The following is a 23,626-nucleotide window of genomic DNA, read 5'->3' as shown; positions in this document are numbered from 1 at the left end:
TGATTGACCTAAGTTATATATATATATATATGTATAACTTATTTATATATATGAAGCAAATCAGATGGAATGATGTTTCCATTCAATGTGAAATTACCTTGATTTCATATGTCATGCTAAATTAAAAGTGTCTAAGTTACTACAAAGAATAATCCAAATAGTACAGATTTTTAGTATTTCTAACAAACTGGAAGATAAAAGATATAAAAAGATATGGGTGCTAACTCACAATAAGCAGGAGGGAGGGAAGAACAGAAGTTCACTGGAATAGACAAAGGGGAGTGAAGGGAAAGGAGGGGAATGGGAAGAGGAAAGACAGTAGAATGAGTCGGACATAACTTTCCTGTGTTCACATGTTAATACATGACTAGTGTAACTTCACATCATGTACAACCACAAGAATGGGAAGTTATACCCCATGTATGGATAATATGTCAAAATACATTCTACTGTCATATATAACTAAAAACAACAATAAAAATTATTTTAAAAGTTTGTGTAAAGTTATACTGTGAATGTGACCCACTGAGGCTCAGCAACAGAGCACAGAATAGAATAAAATGTGAAAATTCAAAAAAAAGATATAAGGATTTTCTTAAGTAAACATGAGTTGCCTTTCAACAGGAATTATACATTGATGTATTACATAACTAATTTACATTAATAACTTTAAAGGCATTTCAACTTTGATACTATGTAGGCATCCAAATATACAAAAGAAAAATCCAACCAGTCATCCAAATATTTTGCTTATTTTGTTTCAAACATATGTATATTTGGAAACATTCAGATGGCTGTGGAAATTTTCACATATTAGCCATATGTTTGGCATTGCATAGATATACAAAAATGTTAAAAGGAACTGGCAGTACAAGGGAAATTTATATATCTTTATGCATAGATAAAATTGTATGATATCCATCTATCATATATATTGAGGACAACCTCAAGGTGGAGGAGCCTCAAAGTTGAAAATGTCCAAAAGACAGCCGATGAAAGTAAAATTGGAAGATTACTAGCTGCCTGCATTTTTTTCTACACCAATTTTTCTTCTAAATCCATTCCAGTCAGCCTTCTGTTCTCGTAACTCCTCTGAAATGGTTTTGTCGGGAGTTGAACACTGTTACACCCAGTGCCTAGTTCTTCATCTTCATCTTACTTGACCTAGTCATTGGTTTGGCATGGTTATTTACTCCCTCTCTCATCACTTGGCTGTTGGACCACCACACATTTCTGTGATAGCTCTTCTTCTCTGGCTGCTTCTTTAGAATCTCATTGCTGATTCATCATTATCTTCCTGACTCTGAAAGTTGCAGTGTCCTAGGATCCAGTCCCCGGAAGTCTACTCAGCTCCCCTTTTGAACATGGCCTCACTGCCTTAAATATGTCTATGAACCATTGACCTCCATGTTCTCATTTCTGGCCCATCTATCTTTTCTGAACTCATGTTCTGCTCAATGCCTTAAACTTGGTTCCTGAGACACCCTTAAAAAAAAGGTGCTGTTACTACAATTTTCCTTGTCCAAGTTTATATAAATTCTAACATTTTAGTTGCTTTGGGTTAAAGAAATGGAGTAACTCTTGAGTCTTCCTTTGAACTTCTACTCTACTTCTAGTTCATTGGAACATCTCACTGACTGTACTTTCAGAATATATGAATATACCAGAGTGAATTTCACCTTTATGTACATCTGTGAAGTCTATTCTATTGCTACCACCCTGTGCAAGCCATTTAGTATCTCTTCAAGGTTACAACAGTAACACCCTTGAGTTCTCTATGTTTTCTCTCTCAGTCCTTGTTTATTCTCTTCTTATCATAATAGCCAGTGTGACCCTTTAAAAGTGACTTGTTGACTTTATATCTGAACTTCCAAAAGTATTGTCTGGCACATGGTTCCTACTTTATAAATATTTGGTTAATGTATGAATGAATGGGATAAATTATTATTATTTGGTTATTTAGGTATATATTAAAGAATCAGAGAAAAATAGAAAGCTACTGGATCTTGGAATTAATGGAGCCTAGACAATGTCAAAAATCATTATTTCTGTTAATAATTGCTGAGTGATAAAAGGATTCTCTAGTCAAATTATTTTGGAATTATCACATTGAATGTTCAGAGGTCTGTCTATAGCATGGAGGGTAAACTTTGTATAAAGAGACAGAAAGTAAATACTTAGGTTTGTGGGTTGTGTGATCTCTGTCATAAGTTCTCAAGTCTGATATTGTGGTGCAAAATAAGTCATGGACAATATGAATGCTATGGACATGGCTGAATTCCAATAAAACTGTTTAAAACAGCAGAGAACTGGTGGGCTTAGTCTGCAGGCCATAGTTTTCTGACCCTAGTTTATAGTTTCTAAACCTATTTAATTTTGTTTAAAAGAGCCTTTTTGGCATTATAGAACCATTAAAAATTATATAGGATACTCATTAGCATTTGGCTAAATAAGTGCTCCTCAGGACATAATTGAAGAAATACTGATCTGTTTCAGCCATATCATTTATTATGAGGGACTTGGGGATCCACCATAGATTTTGTTAAGTACATACACTGAGCTAGTGGGACAACAGGGACTAAATTCCATGTACAATGACTCCCAGTTGAGTGTTCTTTTCAGTTTTATACCAGTGCTTTCTAGAGGCTTCTGACAACAGTGAATTTAAAATTATAAATTACCTGAATTTATAAATTACCTGAATTTATAATTATAGATTTTCAAACTGCATGTTTTACTGAATCACACCATGTTTTTATTGTCTGATTTTAATTTTTATATATTTCTAACTATGCAATTGTTTTCAACTTGTTGTAAAAGAAACTCTGGTACACTTACCTCTTGAAGTTTTTTTTTTTTTAATTAGTATATTATGATTATACATAAAAGATCAAAGTGGGATTCATTGTGATATGTTCATACATGCAGATAACCTAATTTGTTCAATTTCATTGAACTCTTAAAGTTTTAATGTCTTTTTCCTGACAGCAAAAGCCCAGAAACTTTTCTTTTTGTCTGCTCACTCTTGAAGTAGTTTTGTAAAGAAAAGTGATGGAAGACAGTGTTCAATCTTAATTTTCTCAATGCACATGAAACCATAGACCGAGACTTACAGTGTCCATTAACTTGTAGACTGGATTGAAGAATGAAGTACAGATAGCACTTCCATCAACATGGTAGGACACACATATACAAATGGCCACCTGCCTGGTCACCTACACATTGATCTCTGCAACTTCTGCCTTACCTGGTGGTCATGGTGATTTAAATCTATGCATCTTTTGGTTAGCCGCATTCTGCTATAGTATGTGCAGACACAAAGTTGGATGCCTGACTTTCTCAGTCATCCTGACAGTTTTCTTCATTCTTTCCTTCTCATTGGAATTCTCTTCTCTTTAAAATGGTGAAGCTTTATATACCAGATTCCACCACTCATCAAAGACTGACCTGCCTTCCCGTAGACCAGTCTCGTATGTCAGCACATCTAAATGGTATCAGATCAAAAGACATGAATTCAGTTGAAAGCTCACTTACATGAGACATTTGATATGTTCAGTGCTTGCATTTCATTGTCAGCCAAATGAGAATAGTTAATATGTATATACCTTGTACTTCAAAGTACATTTTACCATTATCTCACCAGGAAAAGGACGTTAGTATTTCCAGTGTCAGTTTCTGTGACAGACAAATGTCATGCTGCACTTATGAATGTTAAGGAAATGGATAGGATAATGATTATGGTGCACTTTGAGCTTCTCAAGAGAATTATATTTCTCCTTTATACAAACAAACCAACCTACCAGTCCAATTTAATTTAATTGTGAAGTCCTTTCCATAGTTTAAACCAATTAACATCTCTTTTCTATCCAGTGACGACTTTGCTTCTCTCTTTGTCTGCACTATTTCATATTTATGTTAACTTTACTAATTTTTTGAGTAATCACTAATTCCCTTGTAATTAAAAAAAAGTATGTGCGCGTGCATGTTGTGTGTATGTGTGTGTGTGTGTGTGTGTGTTTTCCTTTTTGAAATACCCCTTTGGATGAGCTCCTTAAAACATTACCAGTAGGATTCATTCTTTGGTCCTGACATGACGAGTAAGCTGGCCATGAAAAATCTTAGTACTCATCATTCCTTTTGGATATAAATATCTGAATTTGTCCTGAATTAATTCAAGGGTCTTCAATGACTCAGTTTCATTATGCTATCAAATAAGTGGACCAACAAAGATGACAGAAGTTAATTCCAATCTTTACTTAAACTTAGACAACTAGCAACTTCTCACCTTTTAAGTCCTTTTTTCTGACTTTCATTCACTCAGCTGTATAGCATACCACTCTCCCAAATATTCACCCTTCAATTAACATTCTACTTTTTTAAAAACACAGGGCAAAACCTTTTGTTTCCAGTCCCTCTTTCTGTCCACCTTTTGTTCTTTATGTTCCCACTTCTACATCACAAAACTCTAGAAAAATATGAACCTTTCTGGGAAGTCACATAAAGGGAGAATTGAAAATTATTTTCATCAGATGAAGCAGAGAAGAGCAGTCTAAGAACACTCGTAGAGGAATAATTGTGTTACCATTGATAAACTGCCACTGTGCCAGTGTTCCAGACTGCCAAACAAAAGGCTGCTTCAAGTCAAAAGAGTGGAATAAAATGTAGGCTTCATATTCTCCTTAACGCTTTCCTTTTCATTTTGGAAACTTCCAAAGCAGCTTTTTCTAAAACTTTAAAAAAAATTGTTCAAGTATATTGTACATGAAAGTAGAATAAATTTAACATTTAGATAGATCATACATAAATGGAGTATGATCTCATTTTTCTGATTATATGTATTGCAGGATTACATCGGTCATGCAGTCATATATGTACATGAGGTAATAATGTCTGTTCCACCCTACTATCCCTTCCTACCCCCAGACCCCTTCCCCTCCCTTCACTCCCCTCTACCTAATGTAAAGTAACTCTATTGTTCCCTAGAGTCTGCCCCCACTTGTTGTGAATTAGCATCCACATATCAGAGAAAACATTTGGCCTTTGGTTTTTGGGGTTTGGCTTATTTTGCTTAGCATGGAACCAAAGCAACCTTATTCCATCTTCTTTCTCTACCTGACCTCTCCTGTGTCATCCCTAATGCGCCAGGAGTTGCTTTATTGGCTGGCCTCCCAACAGACCAGTCTTGTAAGTCAGCACATATAAATGGCCTGAAATCAAAAGACATGATTTCAGTTGAAAGCTGAATAGCAGGGACTCCTCACTTATTCTGAACTGCCTCCAGGGTCCTGGAGAGACCATCAACCACCTCCTTTTCTGGGCATTTTCCTGCAGTTGGGGAGTCAGTTCCTCCCTTGCTTTCAGGAAGAGGAGGGGCATGGAAGAGGCTAGCCGTTCTCTTTCATGAGAAGTTTTTTTGTGTTTCTGCCTCTCACTGCATTTGAGCTTGATCTGTCTCTCCAGCAGCTTGGCCCTTACCCTCACCTCCAAGTCACATTCCTGGTCTGCCTATGCTTTGAGAATTCCTCTTTCAGACTTTTTGTAAGCCTAAGAGATGAGCATCTTTGCTGCTGCTGTCATTGCTTTACAATGCAGGGCCTTGGAAGCTGGCCAGGGAGAAAAGATGATTGTTCAGTTCTCTTCAGCACCAGGATCTCAGTCACTCGGGTACAGTCTAAAGTAGTTGTCCATGCAATTCAACCCGATTCCCAAGACTGAACTGGGCTTTCATTTAAAGCCTCTCCTCCTACTCGAGAATTCTTTTGCCCACTCATCTTTATTGTTGAGCATTAACCTATAGCTAGAGAAGAATAGAATTTAGGTGTTAAAGAATCTGAACTAACCATTTCCCAACTCTTTAACATGACTTTAAATTGTTTGGAAATTCTGAAATCAAATCATGAATGATTTTTTTAAAAAAATTGACAGTAGGAAAAGATATTAAAATGTTTAATTGTTTTCTTCTTCTTCCTACTCAGCATAAGCCATAGTCCCCAATGTGCTAACAATAATGAGGAAATGCTGAAAGTATAGCTCAAAACCTGGGATTCTGATCAGGTTGGGATTTTGATATTTGATATAGTAACTCCTTCATAAGTTGGAAATTGGTAATATAACTTTAAAAAAAGATGGTTTTAGGAAGCATTTTTAATACAATTTTTATATTTTTCAAGGTTTTATGACCTCCAAAAGTATATAATGTATAATTTTAATATGTAAATGCAAATGATTATAATTTATAATTTTAAGATGTAATATTCTCCAAAAGAACATGTTATAATTTTAAGATGTAAAATTGACTTTTACCAATTGTATTTGCTTGCTAGTACAAGCAACTATGATTATTACAGAGTTGAAGAAGAGACTTGCTGCAGAGTAGAATACTCTTTGAAAGCATTATCCCCAGTAGAAGTACAGGCCCTTCCAAGTTGTTTGATTGTGGTTGTTCTAGTTGCTTACTGCCAAGGAACGTATTCTCCCAAGTGCACTTACATAAAGTCAGGATCATTTTATTTATACTCACATTCTGTGGGTTAGGTAGTCAGACACTGAAAGCAGTGTCTTTGCTTCATGACATCTGTGACTTCAGATGGAAAGAAGAAAGGCAGGGGGTCACCTGAATGGCTGGGAACTAGAGTCATCCAGAGTTTTCTATAACTGGTCTCACAGGCTAGGCTCTGCTGGAACCATAGCGTGTCAGTGGGACCCTCCTAGTGCTTGGGCGTCCCCTGGCAGTATGGATGAATTCTTACAGGGAATGTCTCAAAAGGAAAAACAGAGACAGGTAAATTCCAAAAGAATAATCAGTTGGGAGCTGAATAGTCTCTTGTGACCTGGCCTTAGAAGTTAGATAGCTTCATGTCTGCCATACTGTATTGGTCAACACTGTCCCAAGCCCATTCAGATTCAAGGTGAGTGGCCATAGACCCCACCTCTCAGTAGAAGGAATGGTAGTTTTAAAACCATCATTGTAGATATGGTTGATTTGTTGTTCTCCAGAAATAATCTTATGTGTCTTTTCCTCACTGTAAATCTACAGTACACATTTGCAATATATCTGGTTGATGTTAAAAGTGCATCCATAGCCATTTATTTGCTTTAGAATGCTTTAGGTTGCAAGTGACAGCAACCCTGACCCAAACTGTTTTCAACAATAAATTCACTAATTAACATAACTGATAATTCCAGGAGTAAAGCAGATTTCTAGAGAGGGTTGGTTCAGTGGCTCAGGACTAGCAAGAGATACTTTTTCCCCTATTTCATCACCATACTGCTTTTAGTGTGTTGACTTTTTTCTACATCTAGCCTCCTCATGACTATCCTTAGCTACCTCCATGCTCACTGGACTAGAAGAGCATTGGTCACTTATATACCCTTAAAATAATTGAAGAGATCAGGGTGGTTACATTCAGCTTGGTGTAGATCATGCCCATCCCTGAACTTGTCTTGATTTCAAGGGGTCTAGATTTTACCTACTCATCAGAGTAAGGGTGCAAATGATCCCATGTAAATCTGGTATCTGCCACTCAGTAGAAAATGAGTGGAGATGGGCTAGGAAGCCAGCTCTAATTTTCATTTCATCTTCAAACGCCTCTGGCAGCAGGAAGTCATTTGACCATGACAGAATGAAGCGACTGTCATGGAATCATCAGCACCACAGCTCCATCAGCTGAGAAGTCGTGGTCTCATTCCCATTCACTTGCCAGGACCCTGCCTTTGACGCAAGTCAGTGGCATAGCTAGAACATTTGTTGTCGAGGAAATTCTGTTTGACAAAACCAAGAAAATGTAGGTACAAACATATGACTCGACATGGCTCTTCTGTTCCTTTGGAGAGTAGTAGGACAGTCACTGGATTTGTGAATGCTCATGAGGACTGGCTGTGCCCATAAGGGTGTGAGGAGAATATTTTCTGCCTTGAATAGATGCTGACTTTTCCCTTCTGGGGCTATGAACTCTTTCTTCAGAACAATTAATCTTTCCCTCTGTTTTCTAGGGTTGACACAGAATTTAATCATGTAGCCTCTTCTACCATAACTTTTATTAATTGTTTTCCACTTCAAGTCGATGAAGCATGACAGGGTGACTGTCCTCATTTTGCAGTTGAGGAAATAGGGACAAAGGGTTAAGCAACTTGCCCAAGACCACACATCAAAGCAAGAGTAGAGTTGACATTAGAAATGATTTTCCTGGAATTTTGGTTCAGCGCTTTCCTTTAAAAGAATTATGAAAATTCAAAACAAAAAAAGAACAAATCATAAATAACATTCCCTTGGGAATCTATTACTCAGCTTTGGAATTTTTGTAATAGATGAATATTTATTTAGATAGACATGAACTCTCCTTTTGTACCATCTCCCCACCCAGCTTCCCACTGCTGACTCACCTCCTGTGATACAATCAATGCTTTGCATTCAGTATTGTACAATCTCATATATATTTATACCCTTCATATGTAACCATAAGAATATGATACATTTTCGTATGTATTATTGCTGCTATCTTGTATGACTGCTATAATTTTTTCTTTTTTTTTTTTCTCAACAGATTTTATGATATGTCCATGTGGATACATGTGGCAATTGCTTAATTATTTTACCTATGACAGTATAGAATATTACCCTGAATAAATACAAAACAATTCATCCATTTTCTTTATGAATATTTACATGGGATTTTTTTTTTGCCATTTAGTATTATAAACAATAATACAGAGAACATTCTTGTGACTTTCCATTTGACTGCTTTCTTAAATCCCATTTGAAAGGAAAGAAAGAATATGCTTATGAAGATGTACACAGAGACTAATTGTACTGTCTGTTTTATTCAGCTTTCTTGCTGCTTTGACTTAATGATCTGACCAGCACAATTACAGAGGAGGAAAAGTTTATTTGAGGGCTCACAATATCAGAAGTCTTAGTCCATAGAAGGCTGGCTCCATTCCTTGGGGCTTGAGATGAAGCAGAACATCATGGTGAAGAATGTGGCAGAGGGAAGCAGCTGGCATCATCAGGAAGCAGAAAGACACTTCACTCTCCAGATACAAAATATAAACCCCATAACCACACCCCAATCTCCTCCAGCCACACCCTACCATTTCAATTAATCCTATCAGGGACTAATTCTCTGATTGGGTTAAGACTCTTGCCACCTAATCATTTCTCCTCTGAACCTTCCTGCATTGTCCCACATGTGAGCTTTTGGGGGACACCTCATATCCAAACCATAACAGTGTCTAAATTCAGTGTTAGAATAATACAGGAGTAAGTAAGTAGCTTTAGTAAAAATCTTTTGGGTATATTTGTATTTGAGGAGACATGGTATAAGACTAAAATCAATATAAGTTCTATATATGTTATGATTTTCAGTTACTACATTAGGATCTTTTATTACATCTTAAAACTTTACCTGTTAACAAATTGATCATTAGTATTGAATGATGCTCCTTTCCTGAACCAGACCTGAATTTCTATGACTCTCAGGAATTTTTTTCCTTTTTCTATTTATTTTTTTTTAATTGTACCAGGGATGGAACCAGGGATTCTTATCCACTGAGCCACATCCCCAGTCCTTTTCATGTTTTACTTTGAGACAGGGTCTTGCTAAGTTGCTTAGGGCCTTGCTAAGTTGCTGCAGCTGACTTTGAATTTGGGATCCTCCTACCTCAGCCTCCCGAGCTGCTAGGATTACAGGCATGGGCCACCATGCCCAGCTGCCTCTCAGGATTTTTATCAGTTTAAAAATGTTGGCAGCAACCAAAGTATTGGATGAACAGGGATGTGCTTTTCATTATAGAAAAAGAAATAGAGGGCTGGGCATGTGGCTTAGTGGTAGAGCACTTGCCTAGCATATGCAAGACCCTGGATATGCATATGCTACCCACAAAAGCACCACAATAAAAAAAATGAGAAGAAAAAATCTTAAGACACTATGGGATAGAAGTGGACAAAAGAATGATTTACATTTGGGAATTATATAGTCTCTTTTCAAATGACTTTATTAGGAAAAAAATATGTAAAACAATGAAACTAAATGATTTTGATAAGTATTTGGCTTGGTTCTGAAGTCCTAGCATTCTGAAGAAGTTGCCCTGTTGCATTAATACTAGGGCTGTTTTTAGCCCCAACTAATTGTGAAAACCCTAATACAGATTTGGAAGACATTACTGGCAACAGAGCTAGCAGATTAGGCCTGACTCTTCCTTTGACTACAAACTTTGTGAAAAAAAAAAATCACTTAAATACTGTTAGTTTCACTTTACTATAGCAAAATATCTGAACTAATTCACTTATAAAGTCAGTTTTGTCTCTCAGTTTTGGAAGTTCCATGCATGATCACTGGACCCCATTGCTTTGGGTATGTGAGAAGGAGTGTGTGGTGGAGAAAAACTGACATCATGCCAAGAAGAGAAAGAGGCCAGTGTCCCACCAACCCCTTGAGGGCATGCCCCCGGTGACCCTAGGACTTCCCACAAGATCCCTCCTATATTGTTGGGTTGAAAATGGAATAGAAGAAACTAAATTAATCACCATGATTAAACTGTTAAATATATCTGTCATTTCAAGTACATATCATTTTTATTTTATGTATAAATACTTATGATCTACCCTCTTAAAAAATTCAAATACACAATAAAATGTTATTAATTATAGTCAGGTTGTTATACATGAGAACACCAGAACTTGTTCATCTTGCATTAAATTAAACGTCTTATTTTTGTACTTTAAAAAGTACTTAAAATTCCTTTGTGGGATCTGACTTCAGAAAACGTCTTAGGGACCTCCCAGATATGGTTAAGTCACTATTTGAAACTCACCAGTTGCTCCTATTTTCTAGTATGAACCCCAGATTCCCCAGCATAGCAGAACAGGCTTAATTCCGTCCCAGGGCCCAACCATTCCAAGGACATTGTGGACTGCAGTTTCCCAGTGCCTGCATTTCTGACTCACGTCTCCACACTTCGTTGATATTTTCCCTTTGGCTTCAAATGCTCCCAGAACCCACAAAGCATTATCTTTGCTAGATGTCCCTTCACACCCAACTATTCCAGAAATTACCCTGTCCCTCCCTTGGGCCTCATGACTTGTGTCATAGCCATGATACATTTTTCTTCACTCAGTATTGTCTTACATATTTATCCTACCTTCTTAGATGGAGATTTTTCCCAACAACCTGAAGATGATTCCTGCTAATGTGTAAACCAAAGTCTCTCTCTGTTTGTATTACCCACACTTGCACACACTCAATGTTACCTGAATAAATTCATTCAGCAATCTGACCGATTTCTCCTTTCAACAATGTCAAGGACACTCTCTATGCCAGTGACATACCTGTATGTAATTTTTAATAGCAGCTAATAATTTTAATTTATGGATCACTCTAGGTTTGTTTTGGTTGCTATTTATCAACATATAAAAAAAAGTTATGGTGGACCTGACTTCTTATTCCTCACATGCCATGAGTATAAAACTCTATTACTGTCCTTAACTTCAAATTAGCAGAAGATTCCTGGTGTTATGGTTTAGATAGTAGGTGTCCCCAAAAATCTCATTGTAAGACATTGCAAGTAAGTTTAGAGGTGAAATGATTGGCTAATGAGAGCATTAATCTAATCAGTGCAGTAATCTTCTGATGGGGGTTGATTGGGTGGTAACTGTAGGCAGGCAGGGTGTAGCTGGAGGAGATGGGTCCACGGAGGTGTGCCTTTAAAGTTCCTATTTTGTCAGTGGTGTGGGGAGCTGTTTGTGTCTCTGTCTCTCTCTCTCTGCTACATGGTGGCCAATGTCCTAAGCCACTTTCCTCCACCCAACTCTTCTGCCATGATGTTCTGCCATACCTTGGCCCCAAAGTAGTGAAGCTAGCTGTCTATGGACTGAGATCTCTGAAACTGTGAGCACCACATCAACTTTTCCCCTTCTAAAATTGTTTTTATCAAGTCTTTGGATCCCACAGTGAAAAATCTGACTAAAACATCTCAACTGCTTTTTTAACTCTTTTCAAGACTTCCTTTCCTTTATCTTTGGGCTGTGTTCTGTTAGAATTCCTATATATCTCAAAGTCTTCTGCCTCGGGATGCAATATTTTTAGTCAAACCCTCTCTCTTATGAGAATCATCTGTAGTTACATGGTAAGGATTTGATTGTTAGGAACTAACACAGTAGAATCATATATATATTATACTTGAATAGTTTGAATCTCACTTCCCTAACACAGGCTGTATTCTTTTTTTTTTATTGTAAACAAATGGGGTACATCTTGTTTCTCTGTTTGTACATGAAGTAGAGGCATAGCATTTGTGTAATCATACATTTACATAGGGTAATGGTGTTTGATTCATTGTTATTTTTTTTCCCTTCCTGGCTGAATTCTGAATTTCACCCAACTTTCCTTATTTTTTGGACATGAAATCCAAGATGATGTATGATCATTTTCAATGTGCATTTCCACTTTACCAACCACTTCTACCTTTTTTTCTTCTTTTTTATAATTATTTATTTATTTTTACAGCCTGCATTTTGATTCATTGTACACAAATGGGTACAGTAGACATTGCTAGTATAGATCATTGGAACACTTCCTCTGTTCTCTGGAGTTAATGGAAGAACTACTCAAATATGTTGTTTTGCTAATGAAAATATGATAGAAATTTGAAAAGTACCAAGTCTCATCATTATTAAAGCAAATTTGTGTTTTTTTTAATGTGAATCAGGATCATGTAATCTATTTGTTTAGTATAACTAGGTAGACTAGTTACAGTCCATAGTTCTTGCTTGTGTTTCCTTTCTTTAGCCTCAGTCAAAGCTCTCAGTAATTCTTCACACCTCATTTTGTGGATTCACTAGTACAGTTTTATATCAGGCAGTATTTTAGAAAACCTCTTTGTTTCCATCACTATATTCTAACCTTGAATTCAATCTCACCAAGTCTCAGGGACAATTGTTTCATAATTGCATGTTGCCTAAGGATTGAGTGTAACATGTGTCATTTATTACTTAATGCTTTAGTTATTAGTAGAGCTCTGAGCAACCAGTGTTACTTTCTGCTCCCTATACAATTACCTCATGTCTTTACGTATCACCTCCTGTTGTTCTTCTTTCCCTACCACACCTATAGTGGTGATTCTCAACCAGAATGGATGTCCCCATTGAGGAAATTTGGTAATATCCAGATAAAATTTTTATTGTTATAATGGAAAGGGGGCTTCTTGCATTTGAAAGAGAGCTCAGGATGGTGCTAAACATCCTACAGTGGATGATAATCCACACCATCCAATAAAAATTTATCTGATTCAAATGTCAGAATTTCAAGACTGAGGAGACTTGCTGTATGGCAATTGACTTTATGCTTTTTAAATTGAAATTTCAGATTTCACTCACCCCAGAAATGTTCAATTTAATACATTCTCTTAATTTGGAGTAGCTTCTCAGTGGCAAAAAAAAAAAAAAAAAGAAAAGAAAAAAAAAAAAAAAAACCAGGAGGTTATATCACATGACATCTGTCTTATGCTTTGGTTAAAGTTAGACAGCGACCATCATCTTTATCAAACCTTTTTCCTTGCAGATAAAATGTACTTTATGACCAGTTGGCATTATCATAGTTTCACAAAATAGGGAATGAAAATGAAAGCACATTTCCAAGTGAAGAATAAACCTGAAAGGATTAGTAAGCATGATTATCCTCAGATACTCTCAGCTCCAAAGGGCATTTGTTGTTTCAGAAGTTGAATCTACAAATAGATTGAACAAACTCCGGGGGTAGCATAGTACTAACACGATTGCATTTTTTTCTCTTCCCTTATATTTCCTCGTCAGACATTTCACACTTTCAAGAACAAACCGATTTAAAAGGATTACTAGAAAATCTTCACCAAAATATCCAAGCCAAAAAAAGGAAGAATGTCGAAATCGTGTGGCTGGCTGCAACGGTAAGCGCTGTCATGTCAGGTCTACTCCCTGTCACATCAGAGCCAGCAGACGTGCTGAAGCGAACTCTGTGCCAGGTCCAGCCTCTACACTTTTAGTTACCAGCTGCTGTGAGCCCCCATTCAGGGGATGAGGCCTTGTCCTTCCTGTTGATAGTTCTGTTAATAGACTAGAACATAAGAAGGAGGAAGGCACACTCACCAAGAGAGAATCTTACTCATTAGCTATTCTTATCAACCCTGGAGGTTAAAATGAAGCACCTGTGATTTTGTTGGTGTTGCAGGTTGCAATGTTGATTATCCGTATCAACTAGGATTTTTGAACTGGAACTCTCGAGACATATGGTTTCAACAGAATGTGGTTATCAGGTCTCTGACTCACAGCTTTAGTAAGGCTCCTGGACATATTGTTCAGTTAATGAGCTTGTAAATGTGTTTGTTAATTTAGATATTGGCATGGAGATTTTTACAGATTGATTGCTCTTGGGGTAATGAACTGTATTTTGTATTGTTCTTTTTCACTTAATGGTACCCCTTGGGTAGAACAGCTTATTTTCCTCACCCCAGATTTCTAAAACAGAGAAGGGATTGTGCTCATATTTTTAAAACTCTTATCCGGTCATTCTGAGTCATAGCTCATATGAGATTTATGAATTGTGCTCCAACTTCAGACGTAAAGTTCCTGTCTTTAGCATCCTTCTGTTAGGAAAGATGCACTGGAGATGCCTATGAGGAGTGCCAGATTTGTAGATGCTGCAGTGTTGATCTTATAAACTGGAATCGGCAGGCTAACCAAGCTTCTAGCACACTCTATTCTCCATCGGTAACATTTAAAACAAAGCCTTTTCCCCACTTCCAAGTGCTTCAACTATCATCCAATATGACTCACTCCCTTTTTGAAAAAAGGAATAGATAATTTACCATGAGATTATATAAAATAATTTACCAAGAGCAAGACAGAGAAAAGCTGCTATAGTTTGCTTCATGCCTTCTTAAGAGTCCCAGGCAAGAACATCGAAGTGGGGGGACAGTATGAAATCTAACTTTTAGGAAGCTCATTTACACTGCTCCCAATTAGCACCATGTCGCATTACAGGAAGGCTGTCTATAACAGCTCTTCCCCAGCGTGGCTACGCTTAGCCAGACTACCATAGTTGTTAATTCTTACAAAAATTTCACAGTGATAGATCACGAGTCATTGTTTCAATTTTGCTAATAATGTAATAGCATTAGAGTATTCTGATCATTTGCATAGGCCTTCTGGCTACTTAAAACCATAAATAAATAAATCATACACACATATTATGGAAGTTATACATAGATAAATTAAGACTACACAAATGCAAGTGTGAATACATACTTTCTCTCAGTACATTCAGTTTTCCCATTTGAATATAAAAAAGTTTTCCTATAGATCCTGCACAATTCTAAGGTATTTTTCTGAAATATATATGCTAGTCAAATACGGCTTCTGTTTAAAGTACAATTGAATACATGGTTAGCAGCATTTCTGTGGGTGGAAGCCTCAGTTCCAATATCTATTTGTAAATAAAATGAAGAAATACAGGAATTCCTTTTGTTATTTTTTAAAAAGCTTTTATTTCTCTCTCTTTCCTTTTGTCTTTAAATCTGTTTAATGCAACAGTCCTTGTATTACTGTTTTACATTCTAATTGAAGCATCTAAAATCATTTGCTTTTTCTTGTTTAATTTAAATAATAAAAAGGAGAATTTAATTAAGTCAAATACTAATCAAGTGAACTAAATCAAACTTCCATAGTTCAAGGGTTGTAGAAATACAGAAATCCAGACCCCAGTTGTCTATTCTGATGGACTTGCCCCCACTTCCACTTGACTTTGAATTTAGAACACTAAATATCCTAAGGAGGATAGGTACATAAAGAATATTAGTTCTCTTTAAAAATCATATCTCAAAAGTAGCCAGTAAGGTCTATTTTATTACTGTGAAAGTACTTAGCTTTTAAAGTGTGAACTACCATTTATTTGAAAGGATTAGAATTTTCTAAGTGAAAAAAGATTATATGGTGAAATCATGCTCCCATATATCTCTAGTCTATTTTATTGGAAATAGAAGGTAGTGAAGGTCCAAATTAATAGGATCTATAAATCCTAGTTTAAGTATCAGAATCACAATTAAAATATGGTAAAAGCCCTAAACGGTATTATTTTCTTCTCAAAGCAGGCAACTTTTAAGAACTCCTTGACAACAGACTGAAGTAGGCATTTATTATATCACATTAAATTTAATTTAAACAAACACTGATTAGCATTGTTGATGCTGTGGTTAATGATTGGTATCTTATATCCAAAGCCCATCATGGGATAGAAGGAAAGGATGGAGTGATTTACCTATTAACCATAAGGTAATGTGCTACTTAGAAAGTCTTCTCTGACTTAAGTTAGAATAACAAAAATAAAGAATTATAGAGGGAATCAGACTATAACAGAAATTAAAGACCTGATCCTTGGACTCCAATAAACTATATTTGCATCTTGGATCAGCTCTGTTGTGGGAAAATTGCTTAATCTGCCTAAATTTCAGTTTCCTCATCTGTAAAATAAGAATAATTACCTTCATGTGAAGTTCATTAAAAGAGCAAGTCCATGTGAAATTTCACAGTGTTATGCTGGTACATAGCAGACATGCCCAGTTGGGAGCCACTTTTGCTGACTGGTTCCATCTCATATTGTGAAGATTTTTAAAACATCGTAGGATAAAACCAGTCTAGCAAAGGTTTCTTAAATGTAAAATAAGATGAGATCAGTGAAAACTCTGACTAGCTGTCAGATCCAAGGAGCAGAGTGTTCTCCATTTTCAATGAGGTTGTTGCAGCTGGGCTGGGATTATCTTCATGATCTGCAGATCAGGCTCCGTGCTGGGTACCATCGCCTGCTCTGTTGCATCTTTTACATCTCATTTCATTTCAACAGCCCCATACCTCACACGCAAAGAGCTAAATAAGTTAAATCTGCTCCTGTGGCTTTCGGAATGAAGAGCAATGATTTCGCTTTTGATAGGGCATATTGCACCCATTGACTTGCACTCATCAGTCTAAATGCAAAGTCACTGGTAGTTGCTGTACTCAGGCTGGTAGTGTTTACAGGACCCTGATGCTAAGATAACACACACGGACAGTAAACTGTTTGCACATGTGCTACAGATTTGTCGCAAGCTAAATGGTATTCGTTTCACCTGCTGCAAGAGTGCCAAAGACAGGACGTCGATGTCAGTGACGCTAGAGCAGTGCTCCATTCTGAGGGATGAGCATCAGCTGCACAAGGACTTCTTCATCCGTGCTCTGGACTGCATGAGAAGGTATCCCATGTGTCTTGAGGTCTTTTCTTCTTTTAAGGTCATTTTGAGTTTTGTTTTTTTTTGTTTTGTTTTGTTTTGTTTTGTTTCTTCAGAAAAACATGTATCTTACTGGAGAACCAAACATTTAGTAACTCCCCTGTATTCCCATGGTTTTTAGCTCATGGTATGAGAGAGAAAGTAATTTTAAGTATTCCCTTTACTCATTTCAGGTAATAAAAAGAAACATGGCCTTGCCTGCATTTGAACATATGCATGGGGGACTATTTCATTAGCTCATTGGCTCAAGATAAAGGGTTTTGAACATTCCTATGTAACACTTGAGGAGCCCATTTTCTTGATGTCTATGTGGTCATGAATATGCACTAGATAAAACTGTCAATTTTAAAAAATGTTTCCAAATTGAGACTAGTAGGACTAGCAAACCATTTGGAATGGTTTTCACATCCTGCATCCTAAAGATGGAACAACACTGATGCTTTAAAACGCAAAATTAATAATGTTAGTCAGCAGGCATTTAAAATGCTGTGCCCCGAGTCATGTGTCTTGATTCATTTCCACAGTAATTAAATCTAAAGTCTGAGCCATAATGCGAAGGAAAAAGTACCTCATTCACAATGTCTATCAGCAAGGACACACGTTAATTTAAAAGCTAAGTGAAATTGTCCCTGCCACAAAGACCAGCTCAGAAGCTCTTAGAAGGTGTGGGGCAGGGCAGTGCTCCCAGAGAGGAGTATCGTGCGGCGCTGGACAGACAGGGCAACTTCTTATCTGCGTGCTCCTAGCCTGCCCTGCCCTCTGACTGCTGCGCCTTGTAGCGGGGACACTGATGTGTGCTTGGGCTCCTCTCCACCTGTGTGTTTTCCCACTAATGAGAGAGTTCTGGAGTCCTCGACTTTGTACCATGTCATGTCTCCCAGCATTTTCATTGTTCAGTGGAGCTCCATCATAACTTTTTATAAATGTCTAACAATGTTTTAGAGGCCTGACATGAGCATCTCAGCCATTTAAAACACGTTTGGTTGGAATAAAAAATGCTTTCAAAAATAATCTCTCGGCACTAACAGGAAAAATTCTAAATCCAAGTATTAAATCCTCTACAAGAAAAGAATACAAATGTTACGATGTGTGGAACAAAGGTATTTGGGGAGGAGATGAAGATCAGGTGATACTATAGGCCAGGGACACCAGGGCACTAAAGGAATTTGACTAGCAAATTATCTGGAGGGAGAAATTGTCACCTGTTTACTTAAGCTGGAGAGAAGACAAGGAAGGATCCTTAAATTAGAAAAAAAAATTCTTCCATCAGGAAAATAAAGGGCATATCTGGCATGCACATAAAACTATAAAACTACGTATTACCGTATGTACTCCTGTTCAGAATCAACTTTATTCATACAACACAGTTAATCATGGCATAACATCTTTGGAGGTATGTTTTTGAATTGTTAAAAAAAAAAAAGGGTAAGATGTTAGAAATTTAATTTAAAATGACAAATGCTCCATATTCCTACTACTCTGGTAATATTTTTTCTTTTTATTTTCTTTTTTTGCTTTATTTCTAACTATCAAATTGATCTTTCAGTCTTATATACAGGAGGGCTACCTAAGAGTGTGAGAATCTGTGTGTGTGTACGTGTGCATATATTTCAAGAAAATAAGACATGCTTGTTATAACTGTCTGCATTTCTCTCTTTGGGATTCTCCCTTATAAGGCACGCTTACAAGTTTATAATCTCTGGCAACATGACAAAGTAGGTAGAGTGTGGGACTTGGAGCCAGCTGACCTGAGTTTGAATGCAGGCCATTGACCACTTACTAGCCAGTGAACAACACATCACCTCTTAGTGCCTTAGCAACTTAGTTGACCTCTTAGTGTCTCAAATTCCTCACCTGTAAAATAATCATAACAATACTCACTTCTTACGTTTATATTGAGGATTAAATGAATTGCTCTCTGAAAAGCAATGAGAACAATGGTTGACACAGTAAGTTAATATTTGTTAAATTAATAAAATAAACATCCAAGTTCATAATGTTAACATTCTCATCCTCCAAGTTCAATTCAATCTAGGTAATTATGACCTTTGTAGTTTCATACTTGTGAATACATTGTGACATAGGTTTAACTCCAATACCATATAATAAAGTGTTCTTGCAACACTTGTAAATAAGGTTTCAAATTCAATATTTCCTTTACTTGTTTAAGAAAACCAGCTCTTTAAATAGCACTTTAAAATATGCTTGTATTTGCAAATGCTGTGCAAATTATGGAAGGATTGCATTCATTAAGCCTCGGAAGGTTTCGTATAAATACTTTTTGATGTTAATGTGTATTATTTTATGCTCTTACAAATAATCATGGAATTTGAGCTCAAGAAGTCACCTTAGAAGTTTTGTCTTATAAATAATAAAACTGAATTCTAGAGTGTTTGGGTAGACTACTCAGGCAGAAAATATTCAAGCCAGCACTGGAACACAGGTCTCCTATCATTCAGTATTATTTTCTTTGTACCAAATAAAATGAAACAGTATCACTTGAAATGACTCGGTAATGTGTTTAACACAAGTTGTGCTGAAACAGCTCAGTGCAGTAAGGCTCCTACCCTCTGCAGATGTGAGCTTGAGTGCACCAGATACTCAGTTCTCAAGCCTGCCTCGCTTTCGTTTGCACAGGGCCCTGTTAGGTCACCCTGGTCTACCAGGAATATGTGGAAGCTTATCCAGGCCCTACGTGGCTCCCTGTTGCCTTTCTGGCTGATCCACTGGTCTGAGGAGTGGTGCCATTAGAGCTGCAGCCTCAGGCTGGCTGAGACGTTGGCTCTCAGCAGAGGGCCATCAGGAGCACTAATGCTGACGATGCTTGTGGGTGGGTTTTTTTCCACTCTCCACTTCAAACCCTGTTAGATCCCGAAGACAGTGAAATTGCTGGTTTCCACCATCGTCTGCACCCGGATAGAACTAGGTCTCACCTCCCCGTGGTACCTCCAATAATGAATGGATTCATCCACTTTGAAGTCAGGACCTTCATGATCCAATTATTCCCAAAGCCCCATCTCTGAACACAGCAGACTTTGGGGGATATTGCAAATCTGAACCGTAACACTGGGACTTATTAAACCTATTTTAATTTAAATCAGTAACCAATTTGAATGTCTTAATAGGATGAGAAATATGGCATTTCTATCCTTTTTTTTGAGTTTTGAAATGTATGTATGTGTATGGCCAAATTTTTTCTTAATTACAGTGAAAGTTTACAAAGTGGTTGACGAATAATTGGTAGGGCTTTTTTTTGATCATTTTATGGTTTTTCATTTTATTTTAAGGATAGTTGAATACAATATCAGTGCTCAGTTTTCAATTATAAAATCACCTTTGATTGCTAAGAGGCTTCTTTCTGCAATGCTTTTTGAGAAAGCAATTTTAGTACCTACTTTAAAACTTATATTTGATGAGTAGAAAGTAAGAATTGGACTTTGAAAAATACAATAAATGAGGCTGGAGTTGTGACTCCGTGGTAGAGTGCTTGCCTTGCATGTGTGAGGCCCTGGGTTTGATACTCAGCACCACACATAAATAAATAAAATTAAATGGTAGATCTATTGACAAACTAAAAAAATTTTTAAATAAATTATTAATTAAAAATAAAAATACAATAAATATATATTTATGACATCATAAATGTATATTTATGATATTTGAATCATTTTGGGATTGAAAATCATCATGTCCCAGCCAAAATTAATTGTGTTGGGAAAAGGGATTATCACTCTAAATTTTTAACAAATACCACTGCATGTGTGTTTCTTTTAACAGGAGCTCTGAGATTATGCATGGACACAATGTAACATGTGACACCATATTGCTTAGTTGCCTGTCTTTTATTTGTCTAATGTTCCATTGCTCTGTCAACCTGTCATTTCATGATGGCTCCTTTAAGATGAAGATAATAGATTTGCCATTAGCAAGATGGATCAGGATAAGTTTCAGTACACAACCTACTTTTCACCTTTAAGATACAGGATTCTAATTATTCTTTAGAATTTACTTCAAAAGAGAGAGACTAATGGCTCATCAGCCTTATTGAATTTTATTACCTCATTGCATGTCACATTTGCAACACGCTGCAACTGAAATTTACGTTGAAGGAGTATAATGCTTTGCTTCATAAATAAGTGACAAGTGTCACCAATTGATGCCAGCAACATTGTGCTCATGATCACTTATTCCTTGAAGGGTTCCCTCTTTGGATAGTATAATTCATGTTTTGCTGAAATAGAAAAGTTTTTTTTTTTCCTTTCTTAGTCCTGCTTCCACTTTTAGCTTATTTTTCTTAACTTCAGGGCCCTTCTGACCCTAATATTAACATTATGTGGTTTTTTTTTTTTTTCATTGTAGGCAAATGGGATACATGTTGTTTCTCTGTTTATACATGGCGTAAAGGCATACCATTTGTGTAATCATACATTTACATAGGGTAATGTTGTTTGATTCATTCTGTTATTTTTCCCTTCCCCCCACCCCTCCCACCCCTCTTTTCCCTCTATACAGTCCTTCCTTCCTCCATTCTTCCCCCCGTCCCTAACCCTAACTCTAACCCTAACACTAACCCCTCCCACCCCCATTATGTGTCATCATCCACTTATTAGCGACATCATTCCTCTTTTGGTTTTTTGAGATTGGCTTATCTTACTTAGCATGATATTCTCCAATTTCATCCATTTGCCTGCAAATGCCATAATTTTATCATTCTTTATGACTGAGTAATATTCCATTGTATATATATGCCACAGTTTCTTTATCCATTCATCAATTGAAGGACATCTAGGTTGGCTCCACAATCTGGCTATGGTGAACTGAGCAGCTATGAACATTGATGTGGCTGTATCTCTGTAGTATGCTGATTTTAAGTCCTTTGGGTATAGGCTAAGGAGTGGGATAACTGGGTCAAATGGTGGTTCCATTCCAAGTTTTCTAAGGAGTCTCCACACTGCTTTCCAGAGTGGCTGCACTAATTTGCAGCCCCAACAACAATGTATGAGTGTACCTTTCTCCCCACATCCTCGCCAACACCTGTTGTTGCTTGTATTCTTGATAATCACCATTCTAATTGGGGTGAGATGGAATCTTAGGGTAGTTTTGATTTGCATTTCTCTTATTACTAGAGATGTTGAACATTTTTCCATATGTTTGTTGATTGCTTGTAGATCTTCTTCTGTGAAGTGTCTATTCATTTCCTTAGCCCATTTGTCGATTGGATTATTTGCATTCTTGGTGTAGAGTTTTTTGAGTTCTTTATAGATTCTGGAGATTAGTGCTCTATCTGAAGTATGATTGGCAAAGATTTTCTCCCACTCTGTAGGCTCTTTCTTTGCATTGCTGATAGTTTCCTTTGCTGAGAGAAAGCTTTTTAGTTTAAATCTATCCCAGTTATTGATTCTTCCTTTTATTTCTTGTGCTATGGGAGTCCTGTTGAGGAAATCTGGTCCTAAGCCGACATGTTGAAGCTCTGGACCTACTTTTTCTTCTAAAGATGCAAGGTCTCTGGTCTGATTCCGAGGTCCTTAATCCATTTTGAGTTTAGTTTCATGCATGGTGAGAGATATGGGTTTAGTTTCATTCTGTTGCATATGGATTTCCAATTCTCCCAGCACCATTTGTTGAAGAGGCTATCTTTTCTCCATTGCATATTTTTGGCCCCTTTGTCTAGTTTGAGAAAATTGTATTTATTTGGGTTTGTGTCCGTGTACTCTATTCTGTACCATTGATCCACCTTTCTATTTTGGTACCAATACCATGCCGTTTTTGTTACTACTGCTTTGTAGTAGAGTTGAAGATCTGGTATTGTGATACCCCCTGCTTCGCTCTTGCTACTGAGGATTGCTTTAGCTCTTCTAGGTTTTTTATTCTTCCAGATGAAGTTCATGATTGCTTGCTCTATTTCTGTAAGGTACATCATTGGGATTTTAATTGGAATTGCATTGAATCTGTATAGCACTTTTGGTAGTATGGCCATTTTGACAATATTAATTCTTCCTATCCAAGAACATGGGAGATCTTTCCATCTTCTAAGGTAACTTTTCTTGATTGTGCTAGTTTGAGAAGAGTCTTACAATAATTTCATATTCTCTCCTCTTTCAAATGTGAAGTCATAAGCATTGCAGACACAGTCATTGAAGTTTGTGGCTATTTATTGGCTGTTGGAAAGGGATGTGTTGGTGGAGAACAGCATGACCAGGGACAGTTTTTCCATTTTTACTATTACCTACTCTCTTGAGAATCTCACAGTGCTTGCTACCTGACTTCAGACCCTATCGGTGGGAAATAACAGGAATCATCCCAGATGAACTCACCTACATCCTCCATAACAAGTACA

General features: G+C 36.9%; 1 protein-coding gene across 2 annotated transcripts in view; it reads left to right on the top strand.

Annotated features, from left to right (window-relative positions):
- Positions 1 to 23,626, top strand: part of Inpp4b (inositol polyphosphate-4-phosphatase type II B) — a 784,856-nt gene that overhangs the window by 716,669 nt on the left and 44,561 nt on the right. For both annotated transcript variants that reach the window (XM_047566293.1, XM_047566291.1), the window contains 2 exons: positions 13,808 to 13,920; positions 17,099 to 17,253. In XM_047566293.1, the coding sequence (XP_047422249.1) occupies positions 13,808 to 13,920; positions 17,099 to 17,253 (268 nt within the window). The remainder of the gene's footprint in view (positions 1 to 13,807; positions 13,921 to 17,098; positions 17,254 to 23,626) is intronic.

Source organism: Sciurus carolinensis, chromosome 10 (genome assembly GCF_902686445.1).
Source record: "Sciurus carolinensis chromosome 10, mSciCar1.2, whole genome shotgun sequence".
NCBI classification, from domain to species: domain Eukaryota; kingdom Metazoa; phylum Chordata; class Mammalia; order Rodentia; family Sciuridae; genus Sciurus; species Sciurus carolinensis.
The sequence above is the reverse complement of the archived record's forward strand: the minus strand, read 5'-3'. Positions and strand labels throughout refer to the sequence as shown.